The 22,976-nt window shown below is 44.6% G+C and overlaps 1 protein-coding gene across 11 annotated transcripts in view; it reads right to left on the minus strand.

Annotated features, from left to right (window-relative positions):
• Positions 1–22,976, minus strand: part of GLYR1 (glyoxylate reductase 1 homolog) — a 42,554-nt gene that overhangs the window by 11,818 nt on the left and 7,760 nt on the right. For 7 of the 11 annotated variants that reach the window (XM_064295545.1, XM_064295542.1, XM_023557395.2 and 4 more), the window contains 7 exons: positions 18,053–18,191; positions 17,267–17,509; positions 12,127–12,213; positions 11,261–11,317; positions 10,465–10,515; positions 10,301–10,374; positions 105–204 (listed from right to left, as the gene is read on the minus strand). In XM_064295545.1, coding sequence (XP_064151615.1) covers positions 105–204; positions 10,301–10,374; positions 10,465–10,515; positions 11,261–11,317; positions 12,127–12,213; positions 17,267–17,509; positions 18,053–18,191 — 751 coding nt within the window. The remainder of the gene's footprint in view (positions 1–104; positions 205–10,300; positions 10,375–10,464; positions 10,516–11,260; positions 11,318–12,126; positions 12,214–17,266; positions 17,510–18,052; positions 18,192–22,976) is intronic. The other 4 variants (XM_064295546.1, XM_064295548.1, XM_064295547.1 and 1 more) reach the window with 2 other exon arrangements.

The following is a 22,976-nucleotide window of genomic DNA, read 5'->3' on the forward strand; positions in this document are numbered from 1 at the left end:
CACATAAAATGCTGAGCACAGGAAGAAGTTCCTATCTTTGAAGTCACTCCCCGCCTCCCTCCCCTCCCCGCCCCGGCATGAGCAGCACTGCTGCGAATGCTCACCTTCTCTGCAGTCCGGTTCCAGACTGTCACCGTGTGACCCATTTTTAGCAAGTTGGAGACGATGCCACTTCCCATGAGGCCAAGGCCCAAAAATCCTATCCTAAAACAGACAGAGACTGATGAGTGCATGGAAGAACGGGCGGGTACAGGTGCACATGTTCTTGTGGTGGCTCCAGGCAGAGGCATGACCTCAGGACACCAGAGGCACTGCTGACACAGGGTGTTGACATTACATTTGCAGAGCCAGACTATGTCTTTTCTTACTGTGCCATTTATTTACAAGTGTCCCTAAATTTAAAGATTTTAAAAAAAACTTTTTACTGTGCTTTAAGTGCCAAGTTTACAAATCAACTCAGTCTCTCATACAAAAATTTATATACACCTTGCTATATATCCCTAGTTGCTCTCACCCCAATGAGACAGCACGCTCCCTCTCTCTCCACCCTCTATTTCTGTGTCCATTCAGCTAGCTTTCTGTCCCTGTCTGCGTTCTCAACACCCCTCCAGACAGGAGCTGCTCACATATTCTCATGTGCCTACTTGAGCCAAGCAGCTCATGCCTCACCAGTATCATTTTCTATCCTATAGTCCAGTCCAATCCCTGTCTGAAGAGTTGGCTTTGGAAATGGTTCCTGTCCGGGGCTAACAGAAGGTCTGCGGACCATGATCTTCAGAGTCCTTCTAGTCTCATTCAGACCATTAAGTTGGGTCTTTTTATGAGAATTTGAGGTCTGTATCCCACTGCTCTCCTGCTCCCTAGGGGTTCTCTGTTGTTTTCCCTGTAAGGGCAGTCATCGGTTGTAGCCGGGCACCATCTAGTTCTTCTGGTCTCAGGCTGATGGAGTCTCTGGTGTTCTTCATCCTCCTTTGGTCCAGCTACGTCGGGACCAAATGATGCATCTTAGATGGCCGCTTGCTAGTGTTCAAGACCTCAGACACCACTCTCCAAAGTGGGATGCAGAATCTTTTCTTAATAGATTTTACGATGCCAATTGACCTAGACCTCTCCCCTGAAACCATGGTCCCCAAACACCTGCCCTTGCTATGTTGGCCTTTGAGGCATTCGGTTTATTTGGGAAACTTCTTTGTTTTTGGTAGCCCAGTTGTGCTGACCTCTCCTGTACTGTGTGTTTTCTTTCCCTTCACCTAAAATACTTCTTGTCTATTACCTAATTAGTGAATACCCCTTTCCCTCCCTCCCTCCTCTCATAAACCATCAAAGAATATTTTCTTCTCTGTTTAAACTATTTCTTGAGTTCTTATAATAGTGGTCTTACACAATATTTGTCCTTTTGCAACTAATTTCACTCAGCATAATACCTTCCAGATTCCTCCATGTTATGAATTGTTTCGCAGATTCATCATTGTTCTTTATCGAGTCATAGTATTCCATCGTGTGAATATACCATAATTTATTTACCCATTTACCTGTTGATGGGCACCTTGGTTGCTTCCACCTTTTTGCTATTGTAAACAGTGCTGCAATGAACATGGGTGCACATATATCTGTTCATGTAAAGGCTCTTATTTCTCTAGGATGTATTGCGAGGAGTGGGATTGGTGGATCGTCTAGTAGTTCTATTTCTAGCTTTTGAAGGAAGCGTCAAATCAATTTCCAAAGTGGTTACACCATTTGACATTCCCACCAGCAATGTATAAGTGTTTCAGTCTCTCCACAACCTCTCCAACATTTACTATTTTGTGTTTTTGGGGTTAATGCCAGCCTTGCTGGAGTGAAATAGAATCTCATTGTAGTTTTGATTTGCATTTCTCTAATGGCTAATGATCGTGAACATTCCATATATTTGTTAGCTACCTGAATGTCTTTAGCGTCTTTGCCCATTTTTTAATTGGGTTATTGGTCTTCTTGTTGTTGAGTTTTTGCAGTATCATGTAGATTTTGGAGATCAGTTGCTGATCAGAAATGTCATAGCTAAAAACTTTTTCCCAGTCTGTAGGTAATCTTTTAACTTTTTTGGTGAAGTCTTTGGATGAGCACAGGTGTTTGATTTTTAGGAGCTCCCAGTTACCTACTTTCTCTTCCGGTGTTTGTGCATCGTTAGTAATGTTTTGTATACTGTTTATGCCATGTATTAGGGCTCCTTGCGTTGCCCCTATTTTTTCTTCATGATCTTTATCATTTTAGATTTTATATTTAGATCTTTGATACATTTTGAGTTAGTTTTTGCACACGGTGGGAGGTATGGGTCCTGTTTCATTTTTTTTGCAAATGGATGGCCAGTTATGCCAGCACCATTTGTTAAAGAGACTGTCTTTTCCCCATTTAACTGACTTTGGGCCTTGGTCAAATACCAGCTACTCATATGTGGATGGATTTATGTCTAGATTCTCAATTCTGTTCCATTGGTCTATGTATCTGTTGTTGTACCAGCACCAGGTTGTTCTGACTGCTGTGGTGGTATAATAGGTTCTAAAACCAGGTAGTGCGAGGTCTCCTACTTTGTTCTTATTTTTCAGTAATACTTTACTTATCTGGGGCCTCTTCCCTTTCTGTTTGAAGTTGGTGACTTGTTTCTCCATCTCATTAAAAAATGTTGTTGGAATATGGATCAGAATTGCACTGTATCTATAGATCGATTTTGGTGGAACAGACATTTTTACAATGTTAAATCTTCCTATCCATGAGCAAGGTATGTTTTTCTACTTACGTAGCTGTCTTTTGGTTTCTTGCAGAACTGTCTTATAGTTTTCTTTGTACAGGTCTTTTGCGTCTCTGGTAAGATTTATTCCTAAGTATTTTATCTTCTTGGGGGCTAATGTAAATGGTATTGATTTGGTGATTTCCTCTTCGATGTTCTTTTTGTTGGTGTAGAGGCATCCAACTGATTTTTCTGTTTATCTTGTATTGTGATACTCTGCTGAACTATTAGTTTCAGTAATTTTCTTGAGGATTCCTTATGGTTTTCTGTGTATAAGATCATGGCATCTGCAAATAGAGATTATTTTACTTTTTTATTACCAATCTGGATGCCCTTTATTTCTTTATCTGGCCTAATTGCTCTGGCTAGGACCTCCAGCACAATGTTGAGTAAGAGTGGTGATAAAGGGCATTCTTGTCTGGTTTCCGATTTCAAGGGAAATGCTTTCACTCTCTCTTCATTTAGGATGACGTTGGCTGTTGGTGTTGTATAAATGCCCTTTATTATGTTGAGAAATTTTCCTTCTATTCCTATTTTGGTGAGAGTTATCATGAATGGGTGTTGAACTTTGCCAAATGCCTTTTCTGCATCAATTGATAAGATCATCTGATTCTTGTCTTTTGTTTTATTTATACGATCAATCACATTGTCTTTCTAATGTTGAACCATCCCTGCATACCCGGTATGAATGCCACTTGGTCACGGTGAATTATTTCTTTGATATGTTGTTGAATTCTATTGGGTAGAATTTTGTTGAGGATTTTTCCATCTAAGTTCATGAGGAATACAGGGCTGTAATTTTCTTTTTTTGTGATGTCTACCTGGTTTTGGTATCAGGGATATGTTGGCTTTACAGAATGAGTTTGGGAGTACTCTATCCATTTCTATGCTCTGAAATACCTTTAGTAGTAGTGGTGTTACCTCTTCTCTGAAGGTTTGGTAGAACTCTCCAGTGAAGCCATCCGGGCCAGGGCTTTTTTTTTGCTGGGAGTTTTTTAATTACCTTTTCAACTTCTTCCTTTGTTATGGGTTTATTCAGTTGTTCTACCTCTGTTTGTGTTAGTTTAGGTATGTAATGTGTTTCTAGAAATTCATCCATTTCTTCTAGTTGTTCCAATTTGTTAAGAGTACAATTTTTCATAGCAGTCTGATATGATTCTTTTAATTTCAGTTGGGTCTATTGTGATATCACCTATCTCATGTCTTGTTTGGGTTATTTGCTTCCTCTCCTGTTTTTCTTTTGTCAGTTTGGCCAATGGTTTATCAATTTTGTTGATTTTTTCAAAGAACCAGGTTTTGGTCTTCTCAATTCTTTCAATAGTTTTTCTCTTCTCTATTTCATTTAATTTTTATTATTTGTTTTTTTCTGGTTTCTTTTGTTGCTATTTGTTCAAGTTGTAAGGATAATTCTTTGATTTTGGCCCTTTCTTTTTGTATATGTGCATTTATTGATATAAACTGACCTCTGAGCACTGCTTTAGCTGTGTCCCAAGGGTTCTGATAGGAAGTGTTTTCATTCTTTTTGGATCCTATGAGTTCCTTTATTCCATCCTTGATGTTTTCTATTACCCAGTTGTCTTTGGGTAGGGTATTGTTAAGTTTCCTAGCGTTTGATTTCTTTTCCTTGCTTTTTCTGTTACTGATTTCTACTTTTATGGCCTTGTGGTCAAATAAGATGATTAGTAATATTTCGATGTTTTGGATTCTGCTAAGGCTTACTTTATGACCTAATATGTGTCTATTCTAGAGAATGTTCCATGTGCACTAGAAAAGAAAGTACACTTGGCTGCTGTTCGGTACAGTGTTTTGTATATGAGATCAAGTTGGTTGACTGTGGCATTTAGATATTCTGTGCCTTTATTGAGCTTCTTTCTGGATGTTCTGTTCTTTCACCGAAAGTGCTGTTTTGAAGTCTTCTACTATAATTGTGGAGCTATCTCACTTTACAATGCTGTTAGAGTTTGTTTTATGTATCTTTCAGCCCTGTCACTGGGTGTGTAAATATTTAATATGGTTATATCCTCCTGGTCTGTTGTCCCTTTAATCATTATATAGTGTCCCTCCCTATCCTTTATGGTGGATTTGACTTTAAAGTCTGTTTTGTCAAAAATATTGCCGCTCCTGCTCTTTTTTGATTGTTGTCTGCTTAATACATTTTTTTTCCATCCTTTGAGTTTTACTTTGTTTGTATCTTTAAGTCTAAGGTGTGTCTCTTGTAGGCAAAATACAGATGGATCGTGTTTTTTTAATCCATTCTGCCCCACTCTGTCTCTTTATTGGTCCATTCAGTATAATTATGGATAGGGATGAGTTTAGTGCTGTCATTCTGATGTCTCTGTTGATGATAGTTTCTTTTTCCCACTTAATTTTCTGTGCTGTTTGTCTTCATATATTGTCTTCTCCTCTTATTCATTGTCGTTGATTTTGTTTCTGCCGAGTCTTTAATTTTTTCTTCTATTTTACTTTGATGAGTAGGATCGTTAGTCTCCTTTGTGCTTACCTTAATATTTACTCCTATTTTTCTAAGTATAAACCTAACTTTTATTTCTTTATATTGCCTTGACTTCCCCTCCGTATGAAAGATCTATGACTACATTTTTCAATCCCTCTTTATTGTTTTAATGTTGTCTACTGTTACATAATGACATTGCTGTTTCCCTGTTTTGAGCATTTATCTTGATTTATTTTTGTGATTTCTCTACTCGGCTGACATCTGGTTGCTCTGTCCTGTGTTCTAGACTTGGGTTGAAACCTGAGGTTATTGATTTTCTAACCAGATAACTCCCTTTAGTATTTCTTGTAGTTTTGGTTTGGTTTTTACAAATTCCCTAAAATTCCGTTTATCTGGAAATGTCCTAATTTCGCCTCCGTATTTGAGAGACAGTTTTGCTGGATATATGATTCTTGGCTGGCAATTTTTTTCCTTCAATGCTTTATATAAGTCCTCCCATTGCCTTCTTGGCTGCATGGTTTCTGCGGAGTAGTCCAAGCTTATTCTTACTGACTCTTCTTTGTGGGTGACTTTTCATTTATTCGTAGCCGCTCTTAAAGTTCTCTTTATCTTTGGTTTTGGGAAGTTTCATTATAATATGCCTTGGTGACTTTCCTATTAGAGTTTGAGGAGCATCTTGGGTAGGCATTTTCTCATCTTTCACGGTATTAGGGATGTTTTCTGCCAACAAATCTTCAACAATTCTCTGTATTTTCTGTTATCCCTCCCTGTTCTGGTACACCAATCGCTAGTAGGGTATTTCTCTTGGTAAAGTCCCACATGATTCTTAGAGTTTCTTCTTGTTTTTTTAAATTCTTTTATCTGAGTTTTCTTTGAATATAATGGTGCCAAGTGTTTCACCTTCAATCTCACTAATTCTGCCTTCCATTTCCTCAATTCTGCTTGTGTTTCTATTCAGTTGTCTAATTCTGTTATTGTTAATGTGAATTACTGATTGCTGTCTACAGATTCTTGCAGCTTATTAAATTTTTCAGTATGTTCTTGAATAACCTTTTTAATTTCTTCAACTGCTTTATCTGTGTGTTCCTTGGCTTGTCCTGCATTTTGCCTCAGCTTCTTCCTGATCTCATTCCCAATGTCTTGAGGAGTTCTATATATTAATCTTTTGTACTCTGCATCTGGTAATTACAGGAAGGCACCTTCATCCAGAAGATGCCTTGATTTTTCTCTTTTGAGAGCTTGCTGAAGCGATCATGGTCTGCTTCTTCATGTGATTTGATATTGACTGTTGTCTCCGAGCCATCTATAAGTTATCATATTAGCTTATTTCATGTTTGCGTACTGCATACTAGCTTCTTGCTTTGTTTTGATATGCCCAAATAGGCTGCTTGAGTGAGCTAGCATGATTATTTTCACCTTTGAAGCTCTAATGTCCTGTCACCAGATGGCTAGAGCTGTTACCAGGCATATAAGCCTAGGAGTCCGTTCACTTTTCTTGTATGGATTCAGCTCAGGTGTCCAGGTAGTTGGTCATCAAGTGTGTGGTACAGGCTCTGCCCTACAGTCTTAGAGGGGTAGGGATGATTGGTGTAGGTATAGGTATCTGGTTGCAGCAGTGGGTCATGCTCTGAACAAGGCAGGGGGCTGAGAACTATCCCTCAAGTGTCTGAGGAAAGCACATTGCTGTTCCCTAGAGCGCTGTGGTGGCAGGTGTGTCCTGCAGCCGTACCATGGGCACCCAATGCTTTTGATTGTTAAGAACTGGGAGGTACCACTTATCCTTGGACCCCTGTCATGGGTGGCCAGGTGATGTGGGTGGAGCCACCAGTCCTTAGGCCCCTGATGTGGGTAAGGACCCTGTTTAATAGGCAAAGCATTGTCAAACATCAAACATCCACCTTTCCACCGCACAGCTGAAACAGTTGCAGTCTCTGCCAACAAGGGCCTATTCTCTTGAAATGGGCCCAAACAAGTCCACCCAGGGGTGTAAGGTATTCACAGTCCACGGACCATTTATGTCTGGACAGGAGCCGCTTCTGTCCTGAGTGCCCCAGGTTAGTGGAGCTGAAGATTATCTTTTCCCCCAATTGTGAATTTATTCACTCTTCAGGGCTTGGGGAATGGCTCAGGCAACGCAGCAGGACCTATCTCAGGCCCAGGGAAATCGACAGACACTGAAGTCGGCTTGGGGGCTGGGGACACAGTAAACTAAACGCAAGTACTTAGCTTTGGCCGAGAGCGCCGGTTTTCTCTGGTTCCAGAGGCGTGAGTAGGCTGTGTAGCTTGCTGTCTGTTCCTGATGAAACCATGTCCAGAACGTGACTGCCAGCCCTGCCATGGTTACTCCAGGGAACAGAGCCTGAAGGTTTCTGGTGATTCAAGTCTGGCAACAGCTGTCTGATTCTGAACCATCTCTCCCTCTCCCTACTGCTTGGTCTGTTTTCTAACTTTGCCTTTGATGTTCAGGGTTCCTAGCTTATCGTAAATATAATCGTTTCACTTGTTTTTTCGGGTCTTTGTTGTAAGAGTGATCACCTGAAGTGTCTGACTACTCTGCCAGCTTGGCCCCACCTCAAATGGGCATTTCTAAACCTTAAACTGCCAGAGAAAGAAACAGGTCTTGTGTGGCTTAAGGCACATCTCCCATGTTTGGTTTCTTGGTGCTTTCACTGAGGGTCTGAGCTTGCCAATTCTGTTATGAAGAGAAGGTACACAGCTCTCTTCAGCCCTTTAAACAGCCCCTCAATCAGCATCTCAAGTGCTGGGCTTCAGATCCACCCCAAGTAACTGAAATAATGCTCCAGAGCTGGGCAACTTCCTCAACTAGGAAACAGGATCACAGTTTGTATCTTCCCTTAACTCCGATTTTTCCCAACTGTATGCCCCTGCACGACCTTTTCATTCTTCCTGCTGCCAGCAGAAATGGGCCTTGTGGCTCTTCACCAAAGCTAAGTCTGTCCCCCAAGCTTTGGAGCCAATCTTTCTTAGCTTATGAACTCTTCTTCCTATGTCTCCTCCTCCTGATCTTCTCCCAGTGACTGCACCCCGACACGCTTCTATCTACAGGTCCATTTCGACCCTTCTGTGACTGAGCACTCAAATGCTCTGCTTGCCTCACTTCCTACAGGCTCTAGAGCTTGGGGGTGTTGCTATGACTCCACTACTGCTCACTGCTTCTACGTGTTTGTTCTGATGATATTATCTTGCCTAGACTTCACTTCTGGGTTCTTGTATTTTTTTCTCTCTCACTGCACAGAACATGGGTAGGCAATGCCTCTTCCTTTAATTTTGTTTACATCATGCTTATGTTCAATTCTGGTTTCTCTCAGCTCTAGGGATCCTGTTAGCTTTTCCACTTTGACCCCACACTACCTTTTTAAACAGCTCCTGTCCTCTGAGGTTATCTGAATCCCTACTGGAAAACCAGCTTCTCACACTCTCTCTGTCCCGCCCTGTATGAATCACTGGGATCAAAAGTTGAAAATGGAACTCATGTCTCTGGCCCACTATACTTTAAGCCAAGGCTTAGAAACAAGGAATTATCTTTTGTTCTTCATAGTTAGCTGTGTATTACAATTTCCTTCTGTGACTCTACATCACGACAGGCTAATTCCCTTCCCTTGTCTTGGTGTCCTTTACACACCCAGCAGACCTGGGGGTAAAGCACCTAGATTTTAACATGACAACTCACAGTCCTTCACAGTGTTCCTGAGACAAGATGGAGAAAGGCGGATTTACGGGGGCTGGGTGATAAAATAATTGGCTTGCCTTCCAGTTCACTTCACGCTCACATTAAAAAAGAGTTTTGACTAACAGGGTGCTAAAGGTTTCGGTGCAAGCATCAGGACTCTGTCCTCAGTCCCATCCTGGGCTGTTTTTTTTTTTTTTTTAAACACACACATACCCCCACACACCCACCTACCAAACCTGTTGTCACTGAGTTGATTCTGACTTAAAGTGACCCTGTAGGACAGAGTAGAACTGCCCCTATAGGGTTTCCAAGGCTGTAAATCTTTTCGGAAGCAGTGTGCTACATCTTTCTCCCACAGAGCAGCTGGTGGGTTTGAACAGCCAACTTTTTGGTTAGCAGCCAAGCACTTAACCACTGAGCGAGGGCTCCCTCACAACCCTCACTAAATTAATGGCAACACCCATCTTCCTTTTAGTTAGCATTTAAAATGCCCTATCTCCTTTACTCTAGAGGGAATTGTACTAAAGATAATCTGTGGAATAAGTGATTTCAAGAGAACAAGAAATTATAAAGTAAAAGATACACTATTTCTAATCTGAGAGAGAACTGCACGGAAGATACGAACTGGAACTTCGGTCTTCGTTTTGTTGCTCTGGAGAATACTCCTTCTTAGTAAAGAAGGCCTTTTAGTTAACAAGATTCTGCCAACACAACTGGCCCATAGAGTGAAGCCAAGTGCCACTGTAGTAAGCATAAGTGAAGGTTTGCAGTCCAAGTCCCAGGAGGACCAGTCTTGGTTCTCTCACCTGCCTCGGCAGGTGGAGAGTGACAAGCAGGTGTATGGGAGGTAGGATGGGGGACAGGTGGTGACAGCAAGGAGGGCCATGGGAGGCAGGGAGATGGGCTTTACTCCAAATACCTTCACCTTCCTATCCTCCACCTGTCCTACCATGGCTAATTTCAGGGCTGTCATCATGTGTCCACTGGGCAGGAGTTCTCAAAGTGTGGTCTCCTGACCAGCAGCAGCAGCATCTGCGCATCTGGAAACTTGCTTCACTGACTTAGAAACCCAGCAATCCGTGTTCTGCGAGCTGCCCTCCAGGTGCGTGTGAGGAAGTCTGAGAACCCCTGTACCAGGAGCTGCCTGCTCGGTGACTCACAGTGAGTTAGGAAGCCAAGCCCTTAGCATAGGCTCAGGGGAGCACTGCTGTAGATTCACATGACAATTTGTCTTCCCCAAGCCAAATGATGCCCAGGAAGACCACTGTCAGTAAGGGTCATCACCTCAGCTGTCTCCTTCCAGTGGCTGGGACACTGCCCTTGAGAGTCCCCTCAGTTTACCCGCCCCCGGCAGAACCTGTGCCACAGGCAACGATTCTATTGCAGGGCGTACTTTTTATCCGTGGGCGTGATGCTACCGTTCACTGCTGTGCTGTCCGCCGCCTGGATGGAGGTGGAGCCAGTCTCCTAGGGAGAGGAATCACACAAATGATGAAGCCAGCTGCCCATGGAAAGGCCCCAGGGGAAACAAAAATGGGAAGTGCGGATGCCACGTACCTCTTCACATATTTTCAACTTCTTCGTGATTGCCTGGTAACAGACAGCTGGCTAATAAAAAGGGAGGAAAAAGGCCATTTATTAAACCCAGCTCTTAACAGGTCTTCATTATAATTCCCCTAAAAGTAATTTCATGAGACAAATACAATTTCCTTAAAAGGTTAGGTCTAAAGTGCGAAGGCAACACCGAACACTAATTTTGTGTCCAATTTTATGGAACTGCAAATAACACACTAGAAACTTAACACACAGCACCTCAACTACCTGTCCATACCACTGTGCGTGGTTCTTTTGCAGATGATGACACTGTGAATCAGAGCCCTTGAGTCATGTGCCTGGGGTTACATAACTAGTCCGTATAAACTGGGCTTAGAACCCAGGTCTGTCCAACTCTAAAGCCACAAATGGCACCCTAGCAAGATTCAGCCTCACCACAGCCTCGTTGACACTCAGGGAAATGTCCCCTCCACACCCCATAACTCACTGAAGCTGCCTGGGCCGAGAGCCTTAGGATGCAGCCGCTAAGCAGTGTGAACTACTTTGCAGGTCGCTGACGGCTCAAGATGTTTGCTTTCTGCCCTAGATGCTAACGGCAACTGCGAATCCTCAGCCAAGGTGGACTGAGCTTTTTAAATCTTGACAATACTCAGTTCACTTGTGGGCCCATATTTGACTTTGTTAACTAGTTGCTCTGGGCAGTATACAGGAAGAGCCTATCTAGTCAATCCCGAGGGAGCAGGATTCTCCCTCAGGCTAGCCCCTGACCAACAATCTACACCCTTAAAGAACAGCTCACCTTCTCTGTTTGGCTGAGCAGGAAGTGATGGAAATGAGGGTCTGCATCTTTAACAGGCTGAAACCAGAAAATGATGAAATTAAATAAGTTATCTTTCACAAAAGGTCACTTCCTTCTGCCTGATAACCAGACTGTCCTCTGGTAGAAACACCTCTGGGATCTGGCCTCTTTTTTTTACAGCTCTCTGGAAACTCTCCCCACTGTTGGTTGGAGCCTTTTATATGTGGCCTCCATTCCAGCTGGAGGAAATTTGGCTTCCAGTGGAAAAGATGTTCCTGGCAGCTTGGTATATGAATTACTCTAACCATTATTCGTGAGAAAAATATTAAAACACATGCTGGTATTTTTTAAATTCAGTGTACACCAGCCACTTCGGATAACCCAGCAGACTAAGCTAAATCAACTCTCTTCTCCAATTTTAGGGTCTACATGTGTGTGGTACTAGGCCTGAGTGGCTCATCTTACTGAGGACTGGCAGTAATGAAACAGCTTTTCCCAATTACGCCCAGCAACAGGAGCACAGCGCAGCCACACCAAGGATAAAATATTAAGGGGAAAAAAAAATCTGCAGAAAAACCCCACTTGTGTGAAAAATGACCCAATCCCCAACAACAAAGCTACACGTGAGTATGTAATTATGTAACCGTTGGATGGATGTACCAAAAGATCTGGAATAAGTTATGTCAAACTTAACAGCGATCACCCTGGAACCTTCATATTTTACCTCATACACTTCTGTAACATTTTTGGAAAAAAAAAAACAAAAGCCTCATACACAAGATGGAAAAAGAAAAGAGCACTACACAGCAGCTCCAGGAACCAACTCTGAAGCCGTGGCTTTGGCAGCATGCAAGAGAGTGTATTACCTCACTCGCGGTCGGCTGCCATTTAAATGCTGCCATCGGTCCAGCCATCATTCCCTTCACGGTACTAGACTCGGGGACAGTGAGGTCCTACAGAGGGGAAAGGCAAAGCATTAAGACACCGAAGCCACCTTGGTAGCAGATGTACCCGCCCTCTCCGCCCCGAATCCTCACCGCCTTGCTTGCTTCCAGCCACACCCACCCCAAACTAAGCCAAAAAGGGTCAGTTCAGGCGAAAGTCTTTAGACAGGTTCTGACTGACATCTGTTGGGAGAGACAGGCCTGTACTTCCCATAAACAGAGGGTAGGCCTTCTCCACTGCTGAAATAACAAAATGTTCTCTTCTGCCTGAATTTCACAGGGCAGAGATAATCGGGAAGCTGCAGTGGGCTCTTCAGTATCACCAACAAGTGGCAGAGAAAATCCCGATGGCAGATGACAAACATTAAGAAAGAGTGTTGGCTTCAGAAGGAATCACTATCTCTCAAAAAGAATCACAAAGTCACACGATGCTGATGAGGAGTTTGGCCCCATAATTTATATCTACAAAGTGACAAGACCCGAATTAGAGCCCAGGACTGTCTGAACCCAAAAGCACTGCTCTCTCCCCCAACCCCAGCAGCTTGTCTCCTGAGATGGATGGAAGGAGATGGAGCAGCCCTCCTCACTGATGGCCTGGCCCAAGCCCTTCCTGGACAAAGGCTAACTGTCTCAGCTTTAACACGGCTCTGCCCCAGCCCCTCATTCCAACTGAGTGGCCTTTCCGACATGCCCCAACTGCACTCTTGGTTCCCCTGGCCCAAAATGTTCTGCCCACTGTCTTCCCAATCTTAGAAAATGGCAACCACATCCCACCAGGCCAAGACCTCTGGAGTGATCCTTTTATTCCACTCTTCACCGGCTGCGACTGCAGCTGCATAATTAGAAATATTCCCAGCCCTTCTTCTCACCATCCCACCACTGTTACCCAAGCTCAGGGCACCTGCACCTCGTGTGGACCGCCGCCAAAGTAAACCTCCCCGCTCCCACTCTTGCCCCTGACAGTCTAGTCTCTACAAAGTGGCCAGGTTTTATTGAGGCCTCCATGTAGGCCTGCTCTGCAGTCCCTACCCTGTGCTGGGCTCCCTCTAACCTCTCTGCAGCTCACTAGCACCCCCCTGGCTCTCTGCTTCCCAAACGCACCAAGAGCATGCCCACCTTAGCGACTTTGCACTTTTCACTCCCTCTGCTGGGAAAGCTGTTCCCACAAGAACCAACTTGAGTGATGTTCTCACTTCAGGCTGCTGTCATCTTATCAGAGTGGCGTTAGCTGAACTCTATCTTCCCGTTAGAACGCGCTGATTATGACATTGATAATGACAGCCAAAGCTTTGGGAGTGCGTACTATGTGCCAGATACACTATCAGCATTTTATGAGTATATTCTTGCTTAATCTTCACAACCTCGTGAGAATTATCATATCCACTTTACAGAAAAGGAAAACTGAGGCACAGTTTAAGTAGCTTCGCCCAATGTCACAGAGGTAAATGAAATTGAAACCCAAGGCATCTAGCTCCAGGGTCTATGCTCTCTTAACAAAGTTCTACAAAAGCCAGAGTTCTGCCAACTTTGTTCATGCTAGATCCCAATGCTGGGAACTATGTCTGGCACATAGTAGGTGTACAACATTTATTGAAGAAACGGACATGAGATACCTTGTCTATCTTTTATACTGCTTTATCTCTAGACATCTGCCCTGGAGCTTCAGTTGTGCAGTGGTTAGCAGCTCGGCTGCTAACCAAAAGGCCAGCAGTTCAAATCCACCAGCCACTCCTTAGAAACTCTACGGGGCAGTTAAGAGTAAGGAGGACAAGTGCTAGGTCCAGCAGGAACTCATGCTGTTGCCTCCCAATCCTTTGCTCTCTGCAGCAACTTGGTCTTTCAGGAGAGCCAGAGGACTGACAATATTACTCTGTCAGGGTAGTTTGTGCTCAGAGCTGTAGCTCTTGGCTCGGGACTAGAAGAACCTGCGAGGGTGAGAGCTGCTCTGCCTGGCCCTACACCAGCCTTTGCTGACCTTCACCTAACTGACACCTCCACCTCCGTGATCAGGGTCAGTCTTTCTGTTCACCAACACCCGCCCTTCCCCCCGCTCCCCCCCCAGCAGATTATGCCCCGAGAGGCAATCATGAGGGACTCTTCCCATTCATCAGCATATGCAATTCCTCACTGCTTATGAGAGGAGCTCTACAGCCAAGTGACAATTATTCTAGCAACACACTCATTTGAGACCATAGGGTATATGAGATTGTAAGGTGCGCCCAAATCCCAAGGCCCCTACTTCTCTGAAGGTGCTTAACCCCACCCGTGTGAACTGGTGCATACCACTAGCCACATGCCTGGTGACAAATCCTTGCACAACAGGTCAGGTCAGGTGTGAAGACCATGTAGAAGGGACCCCTCACAGAGTCAACAGCAGGCAGAGCTCCTGGGTTGGGATCTGGCTCTGACGAACAGAAGTAGACACGCTACTGTTCAAGTTAGGTGTCCAGACCCAAGGGCAAACTGGCTTTGACCAGGAGCTTCTGAGGCATTCTGAGTAGCAAGCCTGGGCAGCAGCTGCTGGAGTGGCACTAAACGCCGCCTACATCTCACCACACACCTGCTACTTCCTGAGAAACAACAAACCAACTGGCCAGATGCTCTGTGCGCCACAGGCACTGTGCTTGTCAGGAACCTGCGAGGCCCTTGCGGTTACTGTCCCCAGTGGCCAGGTGAGGACACTGAGGCCAAGGTAGCTGCCACTGTCACACAACTGGAGCAAATCCTGCATTCACGATTCAAATGCAGGGTCCTCGGTCCTAGTCCTAGCCTCTCCTCTGAATTCTCTTTGTCCAAGAAGAAACTGTTCCTCTGCAGAGCAGGTATGATGGGAGTCGGTGAGATCCAGCACTTCCGACACCAGGCAACATCAAGTTGGAAAAGAGTGGAACTCGACAGCCCTGGGTTCTCAGAAAGTAAGCTCAAAAAGTCACAAGACGTTTTTGTGGATCAAATCACAATAGCATCACACCCTCTGAAAAATCCTTCACACACCGTAGCTGGCCATTTTTCCAAAACTTGCCCACCTTTGGACTGGCGGTTCCCTGTACACACTGCCATCCGGGCTGTCACCCAACTACATTCTGCCCTCATCTAGTAGTCAGCCACTTCGCATTGAGAAAAGCCTTCTCTGACCTGGAGGTCGCACAGTGACAGCCCACAGGCAGAATCTAGCCTAGAGAGTTTTTTTTTTTTTTTTTTTACCTACAAAGTGTTTTTAAAATTGGAACTAGCTTCTAACATATAAAATTGGAACATCTCATATAATCTGTATTTCCAATTTCTCTCGAGAAAAACCAGGCAATCTGTCAACAGTCGGCTGGAACCCCATAGGCAGAGCACCCCAACCTCCCCAGGCTGTTAGCCTCTGTGCACCGCCCCTAACACTGAGGCAGAGGCTCAGGGCTGGGGGGAACCACACAGCTGAGCTCTGTTTCTTCTTATGCCCAGGTGCTTCACATGCTCCCATTATCTGCCTGGCCTCGCTGGTGTCTGAGTTTGCAAGTCCCAATCCAGAAATCTAATGTCTAGCATTTCATCTACAGCCTCATCACCGAACTGTTTTGCCAGCCATCTGGTTTCTCTTCCCTTTCTCCTGCTGTGACAATCTTCGCCTGCGCTCCTGATACCAACCACACCCCTTATCTCCAAATGCTCCTCCCTCCGCTTCTGAGACCCTTGACCCACATCTTCTTAGGAAGAAGGCAAGATACGTTGTTTCCACTTTATTTAACTTGGCTGGCTCTTCTGACTCCTTCCATCCTCTCCCCAGAGTCTCTTCTCCCCTTTATTCTTCTCTCTGCTTGTTCTCCCCTAAGACACCTCCTCCAGTCTCGTGGATTCAACTCTCCTTCCTAACACTTGGCTCCCAAAGCTACATCTCCAGTGCTGACGTCACCCCCCAGTCTTCCTGGCTGTCTAGACATCACCTCAAATTCATCATGTTCAAACAGGCTGGTCTTCTTCCCCCATAAATCAGTTCCAGTTCCATTTCTGACTCCTCTGCTTTTAAGAAAAGCATCACCATTTTCCCAGGTCTGAAGCTTGAAGTCATGTTCATCTCCCTTTCTCATTCATTCCCTATATAACCAGTTGCCAAATTTTAGGAACTATTATTCCTTTGAAAGTTCCTCACATGTTACTTTTCAGTATTTGCTATCACCCCTTAGAAAAGCTCCTTAAAACTGTACATATGGGTTTAGCCTTCTACTTGGCTTTGAGTCTTTCTTCTTTGCCCTCAGTGACTATCAGGAGCTTTATAGGCATTATTCTCAAAACAACCCTAGGAAACAGGTACTGCTGTCATTCCCACTTGCTTTTGGGGAAGCACATAAAAAAAAATCAAATCTGACAAAACACACAGCTTGGATCACACTGCCACCTCGACACCCAGCTCAAACACTGTCAAGGCCTCCTGACTTTGTTGATATCCACACTGCTTAAGTAGGCCTCCCAGGCTTCTCCATAATCCAGTTACAGCCTACTTATATTCCTCCCCTTTCCTTATTATTCTATGTTGCGTGCCATAGAGTTGATACTGACTCATAGCGACCATATAGGACAGAGTGGTTCTGCCCCATAGGTTATCTTAGGCTAAAATCTTTAGGAAGCAGATGACCAGGTCTTTCTCCCATGGAGCTGGTGACTGAGTTTGAGCTGTTGACCTTTTGGTTAGCAGCTGAGAGACTAACGATTGCACCACCAGGGCCCTTCCACGTACTGAGGGCGTTCATACCAACCTTGGCCGCAAGTGGACTGTGTCCTCCATCTCTGAAACACCCTGCCTCTCCCTGTTGAGCATCCAGTGCAAGCCTTTGCCCTCTGGCTCAGGCCAACCACTCTCCTGCCTTGACCCTCTGGCTTGAACCTGTGTGGTTTACTGCCTGGTATTCTAGTTCACGCCATGCATCCAGGCCATTCCTCAGCCTGGTCTATAAGATTCTTCAGGGCAGCAGTTAGCCTAGGACTACGACTGCTTAGTGAGTTGAAGCCCGGCGGAGCACTCAACTCTACCTTCTACAAAAGGAAGCCACTAATCCCAAAGCTGCAGAAATCAACAAACCTTCTCATCCTTTGGGGGCCGACCCCGCTTCCGGGGGCTCTGCTCTTGGGCTCTTTTCAGAGGGGATTTGGAGCCTCTCTCTGAAGAGCCTGAAGACACCCTCTTCTTTCCTTCTCCCATGTTCTTCTTCACCTTCCCTTCAGACAGGCTAAGTTTGCGCTTCTCATCACCTGAGTTTGGCCTACTTCTCTCCTCACTGGAGTTACGCCGACTCTTGTCATCAGCAGAGTTGTGGGATGATGTCTGAAAGTTTAATAATAATAATAATAACCACAACAGCTGCTTCTACTGCCATCACCACCACCGTTGACACATGCCAGGCAGTCAGCTTTAAAGGTATCGCCCTCACCACCCTAGGAAACAAGCACTGCTGGCATCCCCACTTACTTTTGGGGAAGCACATAAAGAAAAACCAAGTCACTTGCCCAAGGTCCCAAAGCTAGGGAGTGGGACTTAAACCCAGGAGGTGTATCCCAGAGGTTGTGCTCCTCATCACTGGGCTATGAGAGCAAGAAGCGGCCTTTGCTTTACCCAAAAGCTGAGCTACTCCCCCTGGGTCCAAGCAACTTTCCTAAGAGCACCAATCTACTCCAGAAAGGTTAGTTGCACTCATGGCATCTCCAGATGATTAGCAAAATGCTGACTCCTTAGAATTGAAGTAGCTCTCCCTCCACTGGCATTTTATAAGAGTAATGTCTCAGGTTTGAGTGATGTTTAATCCACTAGTTACTACACAAAAATAATCAGTCTGGCGTTGGCATAAACGAAAATTGCTCAGTCTCTCACCTGGTCCTTTCCTTTGGCTCTTCTTAGGAACTCTTCCACGGCATCTACAGCTTGCTGGAACCGTTTGCCCTTGTTAATCTTTATCATTTCCTCTTTATGAGCATGGTAGGGTTTTAGCTGTTCCACTTTGATCCAGGCACTAGCAGAAAACAAACAAGAAAGGGTCTCCGATCCACATGGCGCACACCAAACAGTACCGAAGACCTCGTCGGAACACAGGCACACACCCATGTGGTTTAACTCAACTCTGGAAGAGGCTCCATGTTTTCAAAACAGGCCATCAAACATCCCAAACTTGTGGGCCTAAAAAGGTACTTTCTGGAAACAAGTGAAGCACAGAACAGTAACAGACACAGACCAGAACATTCCCCAAATGAAACCATTTAGTTGGAGGCTCTTCAGTTCCACTTTTGCTCAGTCTTCAGTGCCCAACTCCCTGCACCCTGCCTCTTGCTCAGAGCAGAGAATAGCTGGAGATGCCACCATGTGTACCACAGGACAAATGGCCACATGTGGGCCCCTGGGAAGCACTATCAACTGAGGCAGTGCGGCTGTGCCGTCAAACCCTTGCTGCCTGTTAACAATCTGAACCAGATTTACCACCTATAAATCTGATAATACCAACCAAGAATCAGGGATGTTACCAGGGTTAAGGAAATGCAGCATCTTCTAAAATTTGCTGCCTTTACAGATATCACAGCCATCAAGCCTGTATTTATTCATAAATGACTGTATCCATGGCTACTAAAACCACACAAAACATGTGATACAGAGCTTGGAATGAGGGCAGCAATCACTAAAGGGGGTCCTTAAAAACAAGATTCTTCTTGAGGCTGAAGGTAGAAGAATATGTTCCTTCAATATTTAAATCTGAATTCCTACCATCAACGTATGACATATGAAAATGAAACATTTTCAGCTGTCATTTCTGGGCTATCTGGTCTACTCTCCTAACCAGAATAATGCAGCTGGCTTTCTGGGGCTTCCCTAAATGACATTCAACTCACAGACACCAAGTATAAAGGAAAAGGTTTTATAGGCTTGGCAAGGTACTAGTTAATTCACATATGTCTGACTGTGTAACACTCACAGGTTTCATAGTATAACCCTCAGGAAAGTGGGTCAGGTTAAGGATATGAGCTGGCTAGAGAGCACTGACTCATAGTAGTAAAGTGCTAACCTCTGCACGTGAAACAATGTTATCAACCAACCAATGGTGATCTGCTATTTTGAGGGCTGCGCTAACAGTCTTGATGATGGCTCTGCATGAACGTAACAGCCCCGGATCATTAGCCTGCAAGTACCAGACAGCAAAATAGGACTAAGCAGGTTATCCATGGCTGAACAAGACGACAAAAGGGGACACAGACACTGGCCTCACTGTCACAGGGCTCCAACCAGGTGAGTTAAGCAGATACCTTCCTAGTGACCAACTCATTTTAAAGTCTGAAATCTAACATAAGGAGCCACGGGCCCGATCATACGGAGAGGAAAGATGGAATTAAATCCTGACCCCGTATCTTCTGGCAAAGGTATCACTGAGCTGACACTCACACTGCTCCTTGTGTTTATAGCATTTCTAAGGACAGACAAGGGCAATCAGGTGCAGAGCCAGACATGCCCTGTAGAGCAAGTGAAGCTGTGTGCTAACTGGGGGCTCTGAGATGACACAACCAAGACCACTGGTGAGGCTTAAAGGGCCCGGGAACTGCACAAGTCCCCATCCTAAGATCGAGATGGGACAAAAGACTCCAAAACCACTGATCCCACCCACTTCGTCCTGCTAATGCCACCCCTACCTCCCCGTCTTGGAGCTCATGTTAACCTCTGATTCAGAATAAGTGGGAAGGTGAGGGCATCTGTGGAGGAAATGCTGATAAAAGGATGCCAATTGTTTTGTATGCAGCCCTGGTGGCACAGCGGTTAACTGCTACAACTGCTAACCAAAGGGTCAGCAGTTTGAGTCCACCAACTGCTCCTCAGAAACCCTACTACTCTGTCCTGTACGGTCACTTAAGAGTCAGAACTGACTCGACCACAATGGGTTATTGTTTTGTTTAAGCATTTTAAGTGGTTTCTTAATTTCTGCCTTCTTTAGAAGGAACAAAAACCCTGGTAGCACAGTGGTTAAGAGCTACGGCTGCTAACCAAAAAAGTTGGCAGTTCGAATCCACCAGGCACTCCTTGGAAACCATATGGGGCAGTTGTACTCTGTCCTGTAGGGTCACTATGAGTCAGAATTAACTCGATGGCAATGGGGTTTTAGAAGGAGCAGTACGGTCAAAAATCCCTTTTTACCCTGAAGACTGAATTTGAGATATTTAAAGTGAAATCTCCCTCTGTGCTACCATTTTTGAAAAACTGAAAGGGTTTGCTAAGTGAACCAACGCTATAAATATGGTTTCAAGGCGGATAACTGCAGGAAATGTTCATCTGCTTAACACCAAAAAAAGAGAAAACAGAAAAGCTGCCACATCAGAAAAAACTCATCTCAGTTTTTTTTTTTTCCTGATGTGGCAGCTTTTCTGTTTTCGACTCGACGGAACTGGGTTTGGTTTCTTTTTTTTTATCAGAAAAAAAGTCACAATCATCAGCTCTTCAGATCCCTCGGAGGATGACCTCTTGAAAGCAAGCCAAAACTTAAAATCATTTTCGTCAACTGAATAGAAACTTCTTCCTTTGAAAGGCTGTATTATAAAACCCTGTCTCTCTGAAAAAGGGCATGTCTTTCAGTCTCAGTGACACAACACTCTCTTCCAATCCATGGAGGCACAGCAGTCCAGCCTGGCCTGTGACTAGTGCTCAGAAAGTAAACCCTGAGCAGAGGATGTCATTGGGCACGTCTGAGGTTGGGATGCTCGCCTCTGGAGTAACCGGTCCCTAAAAAGCTCTGCTTTGTAAGGCTGTAAGGTTTTTTTGGCTGTTTGTTCTTTTAAAGGACTGTTCCATCTTCCCTTGTCACAAGCAGTAACTTGTGATTTCCCTCCTGACTTCCTCACTGTGCCTGCCTGGCGTGGCACCTTTTCCCGCCCAGATACTCAAGCTTAATAAAGGTTTGTCTGCAGTAAGAGGCTTTGCTTTTATGTACAAGGAAGTTAATCACACATGGTTTGTAATAGTAAATGCCTGAAAACAAGCTGACTGGCAATCAGTGGAGGACTAACCCAGTCACAGTGCGTTGACAATGGGATTCTGTGAGGTCGTTACCAGGAAGTAAACGGAAGGTCGCTGAAGGTATCTGGTTGACAAGAATCAGCAAGATGCTGAATAGTGTGGTCGGTCCACTACCATTTACGCAGAGATGAGCAAAGAGGAATATACAATGTCTTGATCATGCACACAATCTCTCTGAAAGGACACACAAGAAGCTAGTCTGATTGGATGCCTGTGGGCGGGGGACGGAGCCGAACGGAAACTTTTCACTGTTTACAGTTAGATTTTTTTTTTAACCACAAACATGCAAAAATCCATTGCCATCGAGTTGATTCTGACTCATAGCAACCCTACAGGACAGAATAGAACTGCCCTATAAGTTTCCAAGGCTGTAAATCTTTATGAGAACCAATGAGTGCCCTGATAGGGAACACAACAGAGAATTCCTGATGGAGTAGGAGAAAAGTGGAGTGCAGAACTCAAATTCTAGTAAAAACATGAGACTTAATGGTCTGACTGAGACTGGAGGAATCCCAGAAGAAATGGCCCCCGGACTCTGTTAGCCCCAAACTAAAACCATTCCTGAAGTCAACTCTTCAGACAAATATTAGACTGGACTATAAAATACAAAATGATATTGGTGATGAGTGTGCTGCTTAGCTCAGTAGACAATGAGACTAAGTGGGCAGCTCCTGTCTGGAGGCAAGATGGGACAGCAGAGGGGGACAGAAGCTGGTTGAATGGACATGGGAAAAACAGGGTAGAGAGGAGGAGTGAGCACATTATAGGGAGAGCAACCAGGGTCACCTAACAATGTGTGTGTAAGTTTTTGTATGAGAAACTGACTTGAATTGTGAATTTTCACTTAAAGCACAATTAAAAAAAAAAAATCTTTATGAGAGCAGAACTGCCATATCTTTCCCCCTTGGAGCAGCTGGTGGGTTTGAACTGCCAACCTCTTGGTTAGCAGCTGAGTGCTTTAACCATTGCACCAACCAGGGTACCTTCCATAAACATGTATTACCTTCAAAAAAACAAATCAATAATAAAAGCCTGCGCTGTGGAGTACAGGCTATTCTCCCTGCCCAGAGGACCTCCCCACCCCCACCACTGACTTCCTGATTTGTAGGTTTGCTCCAGGAAAGGAGCAATATATTGCCTGGCTGCTGGTGTAACTGTCCCTGTCATACCGCCAAAAGCAGCAAGCTCACCTAGTACCCTGATCCACCCGCTTATACAGAACATCCACTAAACCACTGCTGAGTTACTCACTCTCAACTCTGCTCAAAATGAATAAGAGAAAACTCACAATTGCAAAAACTTCTATATTTCTGATCTGCTTCCCCTTTAAATTAAAATCACACCATGTAGGTATCATATTAAAGATGCCTACGAACAATTTCAAATACCCTCACATACGTGTCTTGGACTCTGCAAAGGAAACTGGCAGCTTTCTCCTTGTGAAGAAACTCCTCCCGAAAAAGAAAAAGAGAACAAAGTGCCGAAGTGAGAACAAGGATGGGGTAAGAAGACGTGGGTTTGCGTTCCTGTCTCCGTTTGGTGAGTATAGTTGGTAAACAATTTCTATTAGGAATTTCTCAGTTAATTTCAAGCAACTATAATCGTACAGGGAAACCCTGGTGGTGTAGTGGTTAAGTGCTACAGCTGCTAACCATAGGGTCGGCAGTTCCAGTCCGCCAGGCGCTCCTTGGAAACTCTATGGGGCAGTTCTACTCTGTCCTATAGGGTCGCTATGAGTCAAAATCAACTC

Source organism: Loxodonta africana, chromosome 12 (assembly GCF_030014295.1).
Source record: "Loxodonta africana isolate mLoxAfr1 chromosome 12, mLoxAfr1.hap2, whole genome shotgun sequence".
NCBI classification, from domain to species: domain Eukaryota; kingdom Metazoa; phylum Chordata; class Mammalia; order Proboscidea; family Elephantidae; genus Loxodonta; species Loxodonta africana.